Source organism: Sorex araneus, chromosome 8 (genome assembly GCF_027595985.1).
Source record: "Sorex araneus isolate mSorAra2 chromosome 8, mSorAra2.pri, whole genome shotgun sequence".
In the NCBI taxonomy this organism is placed as follows: domain Eukaryota; kingdom Metazoa; phylum Chordata; class Mammalia; order Eulipotyphla; family Soricidae; genus Sorex; species Sorex araneus.
Window position 1 is genome coordinate 70,813,656 of NC_073309.1, and position 17,501 is coordinate 70,831,156.

Here is a 17,501-nt window from a genome sequence, read left to right on the forward strand (position 1 = left end):
TTGGGGACAGGGCCGGTGCAGGTCCGGGAGCAAACAAAGCCCGAGATGGCCCTGGCTTTGCCGTAGCGCGTGCCCCAGTGTCCCGGCAGTTCCCACCAAGCGAAGTTGATTCTGGAGCCCGGCCGCGCGCGCGCCCTCGACGGCCCCGGGGCAGAGGTCGGCCCACAGGTGTGCGAGGCTCGAGCAGGTGTGCGGGTCCGGAGCCCCCGAAGCGGGGGTCCCCTGGCCCGAGGCCGGGCGCAGGCGGGGCCAGGCCGCGTCCTGCGGCGGCCGCACCGCCCCCTCGCGGGGAGGCGGGCGCGGCGGGCGCGGCGGGCGGCCCCCATTGGTCGGGCTCGCGGGCCAATCCCTGCAGGGCCGGGGAAAGGGGTGGGGGGCCCGCTCTGGGGCCTCGGGAGCCGAGCGGGAGGCTCTGCGGGACCGAGTCGTCAGGCACCGCCCCGAGCGCGTCCGGCCGTCTCCGTCGCCGTCCCGGAGCGAGCAGCCCTCCGGGAAGCCCAGCCCCGCCGCCGCCGCCCGTCGCCGCGATGACCCACTTCAACAAGGGCCCCTCGTACGGGCTCTCGGCCGAGGTCAAGAACAAGGTAGGGGCGCGGGGCGCACGTCCCGCCGTGGGGGCGCGCCGGCTGCGCACGTCGGGGCGGCACGGGCGCCTGTGCCGGCTGCATCGGGGTCCCGCGCCCGGCGCGCTCACGGCTTTGTTCCCGCCCGCCGGCCGCGCGGGGCTCGGGCGCGGCGTCAGGGATCCGGGGAGCCCCCGGGGCCGGCCCACGATCCGCGGACCGCCGCGCGGCTGCAGAACGCGCCCCTCCGGGAAGGGGGCGCTCCTGCCCGGCGCCCGCTTTTAGGTGGGGCCGGTGCCCCCCGCCGGGACCCCGCGAGCCGCTCCCGCCGCCCACCCCGGGCCGCTGGCCGGGCTGCGCGGCGCCCACCCCAGCGTCCGGCGGGGTCCGCCGCGCGCCCGCCCCCCCCGCCCCCTCTATTGTTTCCCGCTCCTTCCCGGGAGGGAGGCCCCCGCCGGCCCGGGGACCGCCGGAGGAAGCGGAGGCGCGTCGGGACCCCGCATCACCCCGGCCCGGCCACGAGGCGCCTTTGCGGGGACCGGGACAAAGCCCGGGGGCGCCGCTTTGGAGCGCTTCGGGCGCTGGACGAAGTTTCCGCTCGGGCTTCCACCGTGAAACCCCGAGGAGTTGGCGGCGCGGGGGCGGGGGGGAGTGCCAGCGCCCGCGGGGATCCCTTCGGGGTGCGGGGGCACTTTTGTTTGAGGTCTGTTGGCCCGGGCTGCCTGTACTCGCGAGCGTTCGCGCTTGGGGTGATTCACGGCGTGGCCCGCCCGCCGGCCCGGGAACGCTTCGGGTTCTGGTCTGGGAAAGACAGGAGAGGCGTCCCCCTCCCCAAATCCCCTCCTTCCTTCCTCCCTCCCCGCATTCCAAGCCCATGACATCAAGGGGTTTCTTGGGGGGAGGTTTTCGTGGTGGTGCGGGGGGAGGAGAGCAGCCAATGGGCGCCGAACTGCGCACAGACGCTCATTGTCTCCCGCTGCCGCGCCGGGAGCGCCACAAAGGAGCGCCGCTGAGCCTCCTTCCCGCTGGCCGCCGGCCGGCCGCTGCCCCGCGCCGCTGAGCCTCCTTCCCGCTGGCCGCCGGCCACTGCCCCGCGCCGCTGAGCCTCCTTCCCGCTGGCCGCCGGCCGGCCGCTGCCCCGCGCCGCTGAGCCTCCTTCCCGCTGGCCGCCGGCCGGCCGCTGCCCCGCGCCGCTGAGCCTCCTTCCCGCTGGCCGCCGGCCACTGCCCCGCGCCGCTGAGCCTCCTTCCCGCTGGCCGCCGGCCGGCCGCTGCCCCGCGCCGCTGAGCCTCCTTCCCGCTGGCCGCCGGCCACTGCCCCGCGCCGCCGACCCCGCCAAGCCCTGTCGGCGATGGGACGTCGCAGTGCCCGGGCCGGGGCGGTGTACAGCGTGGACCGGGTTAGGTGGAGGCAACGAAGCGTCCCATTGTCAATCCCTGGGGAGACTTTTCCCCACTCTCTTTCGGTCTACCGTCATGTCATTCCGTTGCTGGTAAATTGGGAACAAAGCAAGCAGTTGGTTTCCGCTTCGGCGGCGTAAAGTGGAATATCGCCAACCTTAACCCGGTCAGGCGTGTTGCCCACAATAGAAAAGTTGCTTGGAAAACAATTTTATTTCCTTAAGAACAGAAAGCCGAGAGGTTTGTTCATCTTAGGTTGATTAACTTCGCCAGCTGAAGGCTATTGCAAAATATTTGTCCCCCTTATTTCCGAGGTTTCCAGATGGAGCTTCAGGAATTCTTCACCGTGTACAAACTGTTGGATAGGATACTCTGGCCTGGTTTGTGCAATTTATATTTTGTCCCCCTGATTCTCCGCCGGGAAGTTGAGCCTCCTGTCTCGGTTGTAAACGGTACTGATAACTTTGGCAGGTCCTCAAGTGTCTGACTTTCACTGGTTTATTTTAACCACGTCCACATCTCTTTGCTGACTAAGCAGCTTCCGCTCATTTCCTACTTTTGAAGCTGACTGAAGGAAAGGCATGCTGACGTCACCAAAATGATAAGAATTCGAAAATCAAAAACTCTCAGGCTTCAGAACCTTTGGAAAGTTGATTATAACTTTGAGCTTATATAAGTGAGAATTTACCTAAGAACCTAACCCATCTTTTAATAGCTCCTGTAAGAGGAAGTCTTGCTCTTAACAGCAGAGCAACCCTGTCCACTGGGAAAGTTGTTTGGGATTCTCCAGCATCCCGTATGGATCGGGATGCTGAATCCTAGCAGGGGTGTGAATAGCATAAAATACCAAAGAAAGGTGGGGGTATTGTAAGACTTGTAACTATGAGCAAAGTAGTCTTTGAAGGGACACTTAGGAAATAGTGCTAATCACTGTTGTCTTTCCCTCTTTCCTCCTTTTTATCCTCCACCTGTCACTTCTTCACATCGTGATTATTCATGTAATATGACTTTAATCTCTTCTGAGCTTGGAAATCAAATATCTACATCTGCTTGGCCTTTGTATAAGATAATGTCTTTCATCAAGAGCTCAGATCTGCCTGATGAATGGGTGTGTGGAAGATGAACTTTCACATTGCCAACTTGGCCACCTTTTGATTTCTTCCTGATTTTTCTTTACAAAGAGTCTTGCATAACTGCTCTGTGGCTTAAATGTAAGTTTTGTTTGTTTTCTTTTTTTTCTGAAGACGTTGCTTAACAAACTGGAAGCTAAGAATATCTTTGAGGCTTCCAGTATAGATGGGCATTAGTGACAGACAAATGTGGATCTAGTTCCCCTGTCTGCCCTGCGTGATGTTAGGTGAGGTGTTTGATGTCTCTGTTAGAGTTTGCTAACAGAGGGTAGGGAAGTAATAGTTCCCGCACTGGAATACTACATTGTTGAGTTGTATATGGTTTGTAGTCAGTCAGTACTAAAGGGTATGTTGGAGCTCTTGGTTCTAAGTAATAGAAAAAAATTAGTACAGGTATTGTATGTCATGAGCTTGTTAAGCATTCCATTTCTATTCAGTAAGCCTTTGGTCTTTTTATATTCTAGCTGTGAAAGAAGTTCATCAATAAATCAAGGGAGTCTTTGATTCTTAAATATACAGCAGAATTTCAGGAGTGTGGCTGTAAACTTAAGGTGCTTGTTTGACAAGATGATAATAAATGGCAGAATACACAGATTTGTACTTTTTTTTTTAATGGTCAAGGGATGTTTGAAACTAGTTTTTTAAAATAGTCTTTTAGCCTGGACTGTGACTCTCTTTGATGACAACTAAGGGATCACTAATTTGCAATCTACAGAGATCCTCGCAGCGGATGGGTCAGGGAAACTATAGTAGATGGGTCTGGGTGATTCAGTTGGAACAAGAAATACTCATTAAGTGATAAGGTCCTCAGGTTGGGGAAGTCATTCAGTGGGCCGGAGCGCATGCCTGCAGAAGACCCAGTTGGACACCAACACTGTGTGAGCTCCAAACCTTTTAGAATAAATAGGGACCTATACATATCCGGCAGATGGAGCAAGGTCCCTCACTACATCTCGGGGACTAAAATAAAACGGAAAATACCTCTTTGCTGTAAAGGCCACGTGACAAGTCCTCCAGGGAAGCCCAAGCATTTCCTGACACTTCGCTCTCAACGAGATGCTGCAGTCAGGACACGGTCTGAGCACAGGTGCTGGTGGTGCAGGCCTTGGCTTTCCTTAGAGCAGATACTTCGAGGAGTTTCTTTAAGGTTTCTGGAAGAGTGGAGGAAGTCAATCAGTTGGGGTGGGTGGGAGGACTTAAAACCAAATTCTTTTGGTGTCGGAGAAGTTATTCGAAATAAAAATGGAATTGGGATGCCCATTTTTTCTTTCCTTTGGAATGTCTGATGACTTAAATCATTTCTCAAAGAGTCTTGGTTACACAGTGGAATCCTCAACAGCTGAAACCATTTGGGGAGGACTTTTTACTGAAATTGTAAGTCATTTATAAGTAATTATTCGACATATAGTAATGATTAAACAGAGTCAAATTTCCACTCTTTAGATGTTACAAATAAAGCTTGACAATGGAAATATTGCTACTATAATCATTGAGCAGAGGTTTGTCTTTTAAATTTTTTTTAATTTTAGCTTTTTGGGTCACACCCAGCTATGTACAGGGGTTACTTCTGGCTCACTCAGGAATTACTCCTGGTGGTGCTCAGGGGACCATACAGGATGCTGGGAATCGAACCCGAGTTGGTCGCGTGCAAGGCCCTACCCGCTGTGCTATCGCTCCAGCCCCTAAAATTATTATACACTTAGTATAATTATATTCTTTATTACATATACAGTTACATTGTTCATTATATACAATAGTCTATAGTACAAAAAATATATATCCTTTTGATATTTATAATCTTAAATATACCCTTTGGATCTTTATTCAGCATAGTCAATGCCATCTACCACAAGCCCACAGAAAGTATTATTCTCAATGGGGAGAAACTAAAAGCCTTCCTTCTAAGATCTGGGACAAGACAAGTTTTCCCACTCTCACCACTTCTAATCTATATAGTACGGAAGTCCTTGCCGTAGCAGTTAGGCAAGAAAAAGATATCAGAAGGGGAGAATAGGGAAAAGGATACTAGGAACATTGGTGGTGGAAAAGGTACACTGGTGGAGGGACAGGTGTTTGATTATTGTATGACTGAAACTCAAGCATGAAAGTTTTGTAACTATAGCTCATGGTGATCCAGTTAAAAAAAATTAAAAAAAAAAGATATCAAGGGCATCCAGATAAGAAAGGAAGAGGTCAAGCTATCATTATTTGTGGATTGCATGATACTATACTTAGAAAATCCTAAAAGACTTCAAAAAAAGCTCCTGGTAGCAATGGATTTGTATAGTAAAGTGGCAGGCTACAAAATCAACACCCAAAAGTCCATGGTTTTCCTATTTGCCAATAATGAAAGCAAAGAAAAAGATATTAAAAAACAATCCTGTTCATAATAGTGCCTCAGAAAACCAAGTACCACGGAGTCAACTTTACTAAAGAAGTGAAGGACATATACAAAGAAAATAACAAAACACTACTTCAAGGAATAAAAAAGGACAGAAGTAAATGGAAACACAACTCCTGGTCATGGATTGGTGGATTAATACTATCAAAATGGCAGTACCCTCCCCCCCAAAAGCATTGTATCACTGTATTACTGTTGTCTTGTTGCTCATCGATTTGTTCGAGTGGGCACAAGTAACATCTCCATCCATCCCTGTTATATTCAAGGTCAGGGGAATGAGGCCCATTATTGTTACTGTTTTTGGCATATCAAATACACCACAGGTAGCTTAGAGCAGGCTTGGAGATCTCAGTCAGGAGTCCCACACACCTGGGCTCCTCTGTCGGTTTCTTCATGGGTAAGGCTCGTCTGAACATGTGGAGAGTGGCCTTGGGCATGGCTGTGGCTGGGTTCCGGAGGTTTTGGGCTGCCAGGGCTCTACTTGGGGCAGGAAGGGAGACTCAACCCACCCCCCCTCCAAGGGGCCCCAGTGAAGACAGCCTTGTGCGGGGACAGGAGATTCTACATTATACAGATTTAATATGGTCCCTACAAGGATACCCAGGACATTCTTTGAAGAAATAGACAAAACATTCCTGAAATTCTTATGGAACAATAAACCCCCAAGAATAGCTAAAGCAATAGTTAGGTAAACTATGGGTGGCATCACCTTCCCCAACTTCAAACTCTACTACAAAGCAGTAGTAATTAAAACAGCATGATATTGAAATAAAAACAAACCCACAGACTAATGGAATAGAGTTGAATATTCTGTCACAGAATCTCAAATATATGATCTCTTAATCTTTGATAAAGGAGCAAGAAATGTGAAGTGGAACAAGGAAAACCTCTTCAATAAGTGGTGCTGGGGAAATTGGACAGCTACTTACAAAAAATTAAATCCAGACCTCTGTCTAACACTAGGCAAAAAAGTCAGATCAAAGTGGATTAAAGACCTCAGTATCAGATCTGAATCCATATGGTACATGGAGGAAAATGTAGGTAGACCCCTCTGTGACATTGAAGCTAAGGGCATTTTTTAAAAAAATTTTTTTATTGAGTCACCATGTGGAAAGTTACACAGTTTTCAGATTTAAGTCTCAGTTATACAATGCTCGAGCACCCATCCCTTCACCAGTGCACATATTCCACCACCAAGAATCACAGTATAGCTCCACCCCGCCCCCCCACATCCCTAGCTCCCCCCTCCACCTGTGTAACTGATAAATTTCACTTTACCTTCACCTTACTTTGATTACATTCAATATCTCAATAAAACTCACTATTATTGTTTAGAGTTTCTCCCCCCTAAAGTCGGACCTGCTGAAAAGGAAGCATTTGGTAATTTGTTTTCCTTTGCTGAGAATGAAGAGATATGAGGTCGAGTGGCTGCACTAGCGGCCGCATGGTTTTGGATTTCTGTATTTTAGTATTTTAGTAACTAAGTCCAGAGAAATATCTGCCAGAAATTGCATCGTTGCAAACTTGTACTTCTCAGCTATTTTATATTCTACATATGAGTGCAATTTTTCTATGTCTGTCTCTTTCTTTCTGACTCATTTCACTCAACATGATACTTACCATGTTGATCCACTTATATGCAAATTTCATGACTTCATGTTTTCTGACAGCTACATAGTATTCCATTGTGTAGATGTACCAGAGTTTCTTTAACCAGTCATCTGTTTTGGAGCACTCTGGTTTTTTCCAGATTGTGGCTATTAAAATTATTTTTTTAATTGAATCACTGTGAGATACAGAGTTATAAAACTATTCCTGGTCGTGTTTCAGTCTAATACAGTGTTTCAACACCAACCCAACCATCCACCAGTGTACATTTCCTACCACCAGTGTCTCCAGTTTCTCTCCTGCCATCCTCCCCCAGCTTGTCTCTATGGCAGGCACTTTCCCCCCCCCCCCCTCTCTCTCTCTCTCTGTGTTTGGGCAAATTAACCGTCTTTCTCTCTGTCTCTGTCTCTCTCTCCCTCCCTCCGTCTTCCTCCCTTTCCCCCTCTCTCCCTCTCCCTCCCTCTCACTCCCCCCTCTCCCTCCTCCTCTCTCCCTCACCCCCCCCTCCTTTGGGCATTATGGTTTGCAGATACTGAGAGGTTATCGTATTTCTTTACCAATTAAAATTTTTTTTTATACCTTTTCCTTTTCAGGTTGGGATCATGGGGTTGATGTTTTCACATGTGGTGTTTCCGTCTATGTGGACAATGATTATTATTTGTGACATTTTTTAAAAGAAGAACTACTGGATGGTTTTTGTATTTTAGCAGTTATTGCCATTTTATCCAGGAAAATGAGGAATTGTTTTATTTTCCCTCTTGGTACAAGCGGGTGGATGGACAGAGCTTGTCTACAGAATTTTGGGACAAGTGTCTTATTGTTGAAGTCATTAGGCTCCTATTGCTATAATACACATTTTACTTCATAAGTTTGAACTCAGCCATAATAGGCTCTTACTGTATTTTACCCCATAATTATAGTGCCCTGTTTTTTTTTTTAATCCAAAAATTAGTTTTTAACCTCTAAAAACCTTTGTACAATTTTATGTCTTCTAAAAGGGCATACCATTTGTTATGTCTTTGGTAAGGATTTCTTTTTCTTTTTTGCTTTTTGGGTCACACCTGACAGTGCTAGGAGGAGCGGCAGCCCCATACCTTGCTTGGCGCTCAGGGTGGCACTTGGGTGACCAAATGGAGACTGGGGATCAAACCCAGCACTCCCATCTGTAATGTGAATCATCACAGACAGCTCTGAGCCAGCTCTCCAGCCCCTGTTAAGAATTTTTTCAGCCCTGGGAAGATTCAGGGTTGTTTGTGGGTCTTGAAACTTACAGGGTAATTTTTTTTTGTGGGGGAGGGATGGGGCAGGGTCTTCATCATTACATAAGATATATAAAAATACTTTGCAAAATCAATAGTCATAGGAATATGATCAGAAGAATTCTCATGAACTTGAAGACGTTGCTTCAGTTCTAGCCAGAGAAAGTAAAACCTACTAGAGGCGTAAACCATATACTGTGGAGGCTGTTGGGGTCAGATCTGTGGATCAGCCCTTTACTCTGTGTGTTTGGGCAAATTAACCGTCTTTCTCATTGGTAACATGAGGATATGGTATCACTCACTGTCCAGTGTTGTTGTGAGTAGACAGTCCCTGTAAAACATTTTGAATAATTCCTGAAACCACTGCGTTGGTGCCTGCCGATGTTTTGCTGCCTTTGTCTTGCGCATTCATTGATAAATCCATCGATATCTGAAAAAGATTTCATTCTGATAGTACCTCAAAAGCACGATCGGTTTTCCTCAATTTTCCTTGAGGGTTAGGAGTATTATCTACTCACACAACCTTCCTTCTCCAGAACTTCAAAGCCCTTCCTGTCCATCCCTGTCTGTTCCTGCAGGGAAGCCCTGTGTCACTGCTGGCTTCATGTTGCCCTGAGGGCTTTGGGCTTCTTCCTCCAGGCTTGGTCTCGGGTAGGCTCGGATGCCTGAGTGGACTCATACACTTTCTTGCCTTCTAGTGTTTAGATACTGTGTGTCCCTGAGGTGTTTAGATGTCAGTATGTGGGATTTGGGGGTTTGTTTTATTTTTGAACACCTGGCAATGTCCTGGGCTTATTCCTGGTAGTGCGTGGGCCACCATATGCAAGGCAGTGCCCAGTCTGCTGTCTGATCTCTCCCACCACCAGATGGTCTTAGGAAGGCTTCCTGATTCCTGGGATTTCCCATGAACAGGGAGGGGATTTCTTTCTTTCTTTTTTTGGCTTTTTGGGTCACACCTGGCGATGCACAGGGATTACTCCTGGCTCTTGCACTCAGGAATTACTCCTGGTGGTGCTCGCGGGACCATATGGGATGCTGGGAATTGAACCCATGTTGGCTGTGTGTAAGGCAGACGCCCTAGCCACTGTGCTATCGTTCCAGCCCCAGGGAGGGGATTTCTTTGTTATCTTCTGCCATCCTGTGTGTGACTTTGCATGGTCCATCTGTAGAGGAAGTTCCAAGGAGCCCTTTGTGACTGAGAGAATTCTTCTGGAACAGTCAAAACCTAAGCTTTTATGACTATGTCCCTCCCCCAATCCCCCCTAAAAAAAACCCTCCCTAGCCCCATTTTCCAAGGGTTTCTGCCTGCAGAAGGGCCAGGCAACACTAGCTGTGGTCTTCCTGCTGGTTCTTTTCTCTCCTTCTAAACATTCGGCCGCCCAGCTTCAGTTTCCCGAGCCCTTCAGCCCTGCCCTGAGTGAGCTACCAAGGCCTCCAGCCGTGTCCAGAGAAAAAGTGCTTTATGATTGCAGGTTTTCCTCTCTCTTTTTTGTTTCACATGGGAAGAAGTAGAGAAAATAATCAATACCATGTGTAATAAGTCTCTCCTGATTTAAACATGTGATTCTACTTTGAATGCAGAAATTGCAACAGCCGCCATCCTCCTCTCACCGAGTATAGACACTGTACTTGGATGGTCAGGGCCCTTCGGCCCCCACAGCTGTGCTCCAGCTCTGCTCGGCTCAGACTGGAAGCATTTGTCTTGGCTTTATCCGTCCTTTTCTTCAGAGACCTGCATGTAGTCATGATGCCACCCCCCCATCCCGCACCCCCGCCTCATAGTGACCACACACATTCAGGCACTTTGCCTGCCAGCCTTTCATTTCTCAGCTGTTTCCTCTCCAGGTTTGGCTTTTGTGTATTCTCCCTTTTTTTCTTTTCAGTTTCAGTTCTGCTGACCCTTTTGCTGCAGCTCATCAGACAGTACCCTTTGCATGTGGCAGAGGCCACTTTTTAGAAGAGCCTGTGGGAGACGAAAACGATTCTAGCCTGAGACACCTCCGCCAAATATCTTATTATGAACTTTGGAGCCACGCTGGCCATGCCCTGTGAGGTAGCAGAGTCCCGTGGTGGGTCAGAATCAGCCCCTCAACCCCTCTGCTTGCTGTGCGCCAGCCCTGCCAGGGGTGCTGCTGGATGGCCGCTGAGCACCCACTCACCCTCCACTAGGTGAAAGGATTCTGTGTCAACAGTCTCCACCACCAACTTTCTTTGTTCTATTTTTGTTCTGTTTTGTTTTTGTTTGGGGTGCACACCCGGCTGTGCTCAAGGCTTACTTCTGACTCTGGGCACAGGGGGATCACTCCTGGTGGGCTCTGGGGACCATACGGGCAACTGGGCATCGAACCAGGGTTGGCCACTTGCAAAGCCAATGCCTTCCTTGCTGTATTATCTCTCTGGCCCCACTTTTTCTGTTCTTGACCTGGTCACATGTTGCCCTATTACCAAGACTCTGCAAAGTATAGAGTTCGGATCCTCTAGTTAGATGATCAAGTTCTGATGACTTGAGTTCTGATGATACAGTTCCTGTTTCTCCCATTGGTTATGAGGGCCAGGGTGGGAGTACGGGCAGGAGTTTATTGAAGATTTTGACTTTCAGACCAGATCCTTGCCAAGCCTCTGGACAAGTTATGCCTGCATCCACCTTGGGAAACCATCTTCTTCACCTGTGGGAACTGAGCCTCTTTCTCTCTGTCTCTTTTTTAATTCTTACTTTGTGAACATACATGTACAGACATATTTGTTGTGTAGAATGCAGGCAGCACAAAGTGTACGGAAAGTGAAGTATCCTATATTCTCTCCCTCATCACTGGTACAGCTTCCAATATTGTTCTATCAATTCATTTTTATTTTATTTATTTATTTAATTTTATTGAATCACCATGAGATAGTTCCCCCCCCCAACTTGGCAGTGCCCAGGGGTCACTCCTGGCAGTGTTTGGAGATCACTCCTAGCAGTGCTCAGGGACCATGTACTGTGTTGGGTCTGGATCTTCTGCAGGCAAAGCAAAGTGCAGCCCACTTATTCTATCATTTTGGAAGCTGATTTGGTATGGATTCTAATTATCTGCTATTCCCAACTGGTGTGCATTTTCTTAGAAAGTACTTGTGAATAAAAGTAGAGAAATCTTTTCATCAAGCACTTAAATGGTCTTGTAAATAGTACCAAACTGCTTTCTCATAAAATCCAGTTCACGCTTTGCACTGATGGCATGGAAGAGAAGTTTTGATCTCTTCTTTATGTTAAAAAACAAGATAAAGGGCTGGAGTGATAGTGCAGCGGGTAGGGCATTTGCTTTGCATGTGGCCGACCCAGGTTAGATTCCCAGCATCCCATATGGTCCCCTGAGCAGAGCCAGGGGTAATTCCTGAGTGCAGAGCCAGGAGTAACCCCTGTGCATTGCCAGGTGTGATGCAAAAAGTGAAACAAACAAACAAAAAAACAAGATAAAACTGTATTTTTTAAGCAAGAATGTCAACATTCAAGACACTTGCTGTAGTTCTTTGTTATCAGATCAAAAGTCACTGATATTTCTGACTCCTTCTCCATTTGTCACCCCCACCGAACTCAGATGGAAGCTGGCAATGGGGCTAGGCTTAGAAATGGGGTGAGGGTGTTTCTCTTATGAATTATTTGATGCTATTTTTAAAAATAGGAAGACTGAGACCACATTAGAATGATTACTTGTCAGCATTGCTGTCAAATTGTAGTTAGTTCTGCGACATAGATTGACATTGAAGTAGGGATTCTTTCTTATGTCTGGCTGGAAGGGGCTTCCTTGCAGAGAAGGGCAGGCTTGTGCTGAGGTCTGATGATTTACATGAATTAAATCATTGATCCTTCCTAGCAACCCTATGATGTCATTACCTTTGAGACTGATTTTCAGCGAGGTGACTGAGATGTGGGGAGATGGAATTCTGGAGGGGGCTTCCTTGCAGAGAAGAGCAGGCCTGTGCTGAGGTCTGATGATTTACATGAATTAAATCATTGATCCTTCCTAGCAACCCTATGATGTCATTACCTTTGAGACTGATTTTCAGCGAGGTGACTGAGATGTGGGGAGATGGAATTCTGGAGGGGGCTTCCTTGCAGAGAAGAGCAGGCCTGTGCTGAGGACTGATGATTTACATGAATTAAATCATTGATCCTTCCTAGCAACCCTATGATGTCATTACCTTTAAGACTGATTTTCAGCGAGGTGACTGAGATGTGGGGAGATGGAATTCTGGAGGGGGCTTCCTTGCAGAGAAGAGCAGGCCTGTGCTGAGGTCTGATGATTTACATGAATTAAATCATTGATCCTTCCTAGCAACCCTATGATGTCATTACCTTTAAGACTGATTTTCAGCGAGGTGACTGAGATGTGGGGAGATGGAATTCTAACTCGAACATCCCATTTCCAGAGCCTCTGCTCTGAACCTTTTTAATCTAGAGCCAGTATTCTAGAGATTCGTCGTCTTTCAAGGAGGCAAGGAGCAGACTGACCAGAGGGAAACTTCAGGATTACGTCATTTAATAAGATGCCAGAGGAAGAGAGGTTGTCAGGCTTTGCAGAGGCCGGGAGGAAGACTGGAAACAGGCCACTAGATTTGGCTGCTGGAGAAGGTCAGATGATCTTTGTGAAAGCTCATCTTTAGTAGAACAAATTTCCAGGGGGCTTAGGGAGGAAGCACAGGGTGAGGAGTGGAGACGTGAGTCATGCAGTACAGAAACAGCTGTGCTGGGCCATGCCAAAGGGCTAAGCTCATTCTTTGCATCCAGGAGGCCCAGATTCAATATTTGGTACCACATGGTCCCTTGAGCACCGCACAGGGAGTACTCCCCAGTGGTGGCCAGGTTCCCTAAAAAAACAGAGTCAAAGAAACAGAACAGTATTTGAGGCTGACATCGGTTTCAGTCAAAGGTAAGCTATAGATGGCTTCTGCCGGGGGAAAGACCAAATAAAGGGGCGGGCTCGTGTTTTCGGCGGTGCTGAGCGAGAGCAGAGTGGCAGCAGGAGGCTGCTGTGTTTGAGAAGCTGTGAATGAGAACAGAAGAGAGGGCCCGGGAGATTGCTCAGGGGCAGTAGAGTGTGTTTGTGGAGCATGTGGGTTCCATTGCTGGCTCCACGCATGACCAGGAGTGACCCCTAGACACTGAGCTGGTGGGCGAGCCCCCAGAACCAAAAGGAAGGAAAAGAAGAGGGCCAGAGAGCAGAGACGAGCCCCTTCCCTGCCCATCCTTGTCACCTCTTCTCCTGGGAACCAGGGCTCTCGTTGTGTCCTCAGCCACAGCTGTCGCGTGGAGGAGCTGGGCTTGTCGCCGTTTGAACACATGGCATCCAGGCACTGCTCACTGTTGTGTCCTGAACCGGGCATTGCCCCCTCTCCTCCACTGATCCCGAAGAAGGCCACGGAGGGTTCATCCCTGCCCCGGTGTTGGGAGTGAGTCTTCAGAGCATCGTCTCCCAGAGCCTGTTCTGGGGCCAGATTTTTGGTACCGTCTTCCTGACTCCATCTTTCAGCATTTTCATTAAAGCCAAATGAGCCAAAACTTTATTTATTTTTAAACTAAGGTCAGAATGTGAGCATCTTTGTGTGCTAGTTCATGAGCTTTAATAGCCAGCCTCCTACCCCGCAGGGCCCCTTTCTCCCGGCTGACTGGCCTCGGCGTGGACTGTGTCTAATTCTTGTCATCTTTGCCCCTTCTTGAGGTCAAACATTTTTGAAAGAGAAAATGGCGTTTTTCTCCTGCTGTACCCGGGGAGAGCTCGTCCCCTCTAATTTTCCTAGGGGAGGGAAAGGTAGTGGAGTGCTCCCCAGCTGGTAGAGACACCTCGAGGAGACGGAGTCCCACTGTCTGGAGTGTGCCAGCTGGGCAGAGTGCCGTGTCCGGGTGGGGGAGGCATCCCCCATGTTCCCCCCTGAGTTGGGACCACACTCTTGGCTGCCTCCTCTTCTCTGTCCTCTTCCAAGGGAGTGGCTGGGGCGCTTGGGATGGGGCTTGGGGGGTTCCCAGGTCAGGAGAGACGAGTTCTTCATCCGAATGGTTTTCACTTGTGGCTGTAGGTTTCTTCCTCCATTCTGAAGACTGTAACTCATTTTAGGAAGCAGACTTGGCTAGGACCGAGGTGATGAGGAGTGGGTGAACGTTCTGGAACTGCCCAAGCACGGCTGGTTCAGGTTTGTCCTTTACCAGGAAAAATAGAAAACAGGAAAACCAGCCCATGGCGTCTTCCTCTCCACATGCCAACATCTAATGGTGTTTATTTAGTTAGTCAAGTTTTAAACGCCTTTTGTGATGGATGTAACATCTTAAAGTTTGATTTATTTTAATAGGGGGTCACTCTCGGGGTGGGGTGGGGGGACAGCAGTCAGAGCCAGGGGTGTTTGCTCGTGCTGGGCACATGCGTCACTCGAACTGTCTCCCCTCGCCCTTTCTTTTTTTAGTTAGGCGCTACGCCCAGTGAGTGGTACTCGGGGTTGCAGGGCACAGCAGGAGTCTGGGAGCAAGTAATCAATCCAGCCCCATGCTTTCTCTTGTCTACCAGGGAGCCACATCCCTGCCCAGGAATCAGAGGTTACTTAGGAGGAAACTGAGGAAAAAAGAGGCCTACTGAGGAAAAAAAAATTGCTTTAAATTCTGGCCAACTGCAAAATAACCTGTGGACCTGCAAGTGCTGTGGTGCTTGGACTGAGTTCCAAACGGCTGTCGGTGTGTTCTCTGTGACTCAGTACTGTTCCCTTGGTTGCCTCCCTCCCAGCTGAGGACATGTTTCCCAGCAAGCTTCCCCGTGGCCCCCTATTGCCTGACTCCACGCACAGTGCTCCTTCCGGCCCCGTGTGTGCTTCTCAGCCATCCCTCTGGAGCATCGGACATCTGTCCTGGACTTCGCTCTGTGTGGCATTCAGAGCAATGCTTTTGAGTATCTAGATGGTAACTTACTTGTGTTGCCAGCGTGTCCCCTAGCCCCTCACCGCCCCCCTCCCCTTCTCCAGGCCCCTTCCTTCTGGCTAACCAGTCTCTCACGACGGGCTGTGTCTAATTGTTGTAATCTTTGCCCCTTCTAGAAGCTGATGTCAGTGTGTCAGTATTCCGGAGTGTGGCACTCAGAATTGGTCACAGTCATGCCATGGACAGGGTTTAACCTCCCAGGGCTGAGTGGGGCTGTAGCCGACGCCTTTGTTTGCTTTCAAAGCGCGTACTCATTCTATGGGACAGCATGGTCACCTGCACCGCCAGGCGCAGATGCGGCCACCTCCATGGCAGGGAGGGGTCTCATTCTTGCTGGAGCACGGGGATTTTCTTTCTTTAGGCAGTAGGGGTGGTGACAGTTGCCAAAGGTAGAGAGGTCTCACACGGGCTCCTTTTCATATCCGTTTCATTTAACTGACTCCTAGTGACCTCATGGGCCTGTGTTAGTGAGCAGAGCACTGAAAGAAGCACTGTGCAGAGCAGAAGAACATGCCCCCTTTTCAGGCAGAGTTGCTGGCTTGCTGGGCATAGCTAATGCTGAAACTTTGGGGACACTATGATTTGTTTATTCAGCTAGCATCTCCCTGAGTCTGAGTTTTATGTCTGTCTATTCCCAGTCAGATATTTTGTTTTTGTTCTTTTTGGGGCCATACCTGGTGATGCTCAAGCAGTACTCTTCATGTTAGGACTCTGTGCCAGGGGTTCCTTCATGGTGGTGCCAGGGGTAAAATGAGCCACCTGCATGCAAGGCTCACTGAGCTGTATCCCAGCAAGGAGATTCTTTTCATATCCTAGGTGAGGGATCCAACCCTCGGTTTGGGGCACACATCCCAGGAGCCCCTGTTGGCTTCACATGGGTCACACTGCTGGCACGGTGGCTCTTTTTGACCTACCTGACATCTAGGGTTACCAGAATGGACTTCAGGAGTGCCATAAGCACTAAAAGGACTTCTATCAAAGTAAAACAAGTATATCCCGAGTGATGCATCTAAGATTACTAGATGGGCAGATGAAGGCGATGTGACGTTCATAAAAAGTGGAGGCATTCAAATGCAGATGCTGCCCCGTAACCAGATAGATCTTCATGCCGGTGCCCTTTCCAAAGTCTGGTAATGCTGTCAGTCGATGCAGGCTTGTTCTAGAGTTCCCACTCTGCGTCACATGTGAGCGAGGCCAGTCTTGCCCAAGAAGAGCACATGGGCTGGTGTTTTTGAACATGTCCCTTGCATTCCTCGGCTGGTTCCAGGTGAGGCCAGCTCCCTGTACCCGCACCCCACTGTCCCCACACCCTGTCTCCAAGAGTTGTTCCAGTGCAACAGCTGGGCTCAGCTCTGGGGGACCTGGGAGAGGAATGGTCCCTTTACTATTTCCCGTTGGAGCCATGTGCCAAGGTTCCTCACACCCATGTGAGAAGTATAAGCATCTTTCTTCATTGCTATTCCTAAGTCTGGGTTCTTCTGGGGACTCAGCCTCTACATGGACTCTCCTTTTCGGATTAGAGTTGGACTTTGAAAATCTATGTTTATGTTCATTTTGTCTGTTCTAAAGTTGGGTTACCTGAATGTTATTTTGTAGATACAGCAGAGAACATGGACATTTACTTATCTGTTTCACAGCTCCCCCTTTGTTGGTTGGACCATTTGTTTTCGAAAAGTTTAATTTTTTAATTTGGTTTTGGTTTTGAGGGACACGCCCAGTAATACTCAGGGGTTACTCCTGGCTCTGCATTTGGAATTACTCTGGGTAGTTCTCAGGGACCATAAGGGATGCTGGGGATCAAACTTGAGTTGGCTGTGGCAAGGCAAATGCCCCATGAGCTTTCATTTCTTATTGGCACATGCGTACGTTGAGCCAGAGTGCCTCTGTGTTTCTCCAACCGTCCTGTGGAAAGGGAGGAGCACTCGGGCACTGGCTGCTGAAACCTTGACCTGAGTGTGACCCACGCAGGCCTCAAAGAAGAGCTGCCATTACCGGGGCCTTGGAGGGGTCCTGTTCATGGAGCCACAGGTGCTTGTCTCTGGTCCAAAGACCTTTGGCTTTTTCATTTTTAAATAGGTGTTTCCTTTCATGAGCAATCATCAGAGAAAGAATGAAAACTGGACTCGAGGCTGCCAGGCAGAAAGATGAGCACTGGCAGGCAGGGCGGCGTGGGGGTGGGCTGGGATGAAGGGCCGTGTCCCAGAGG

The 17,501-nt window shown here is 49.2% G+C and overlaps 1 protein-coding gene across 1 annotated transcript in view; it reads left to right on the top strand.

Moving 5' to 3' along the window:
• Positions 1-369: 369 nt before the first annotated feature.
• Positions 370-17,501, top strand: part of CNN3 (calponin 3) — a 34,528-nt gene continuing 17,396 nt past the window's right edge. The window contains exon 1 of the mRNA XM_055146134.1: positions 370-584. Within this exon, the coding sequence (XP_055002109.1) occupies positions 528-584 (57 nt within the window). The 5' untranslated portion in view covers positions 370-527. The remainder of the gene's footprint in view (positions 585-17,501) is intronic.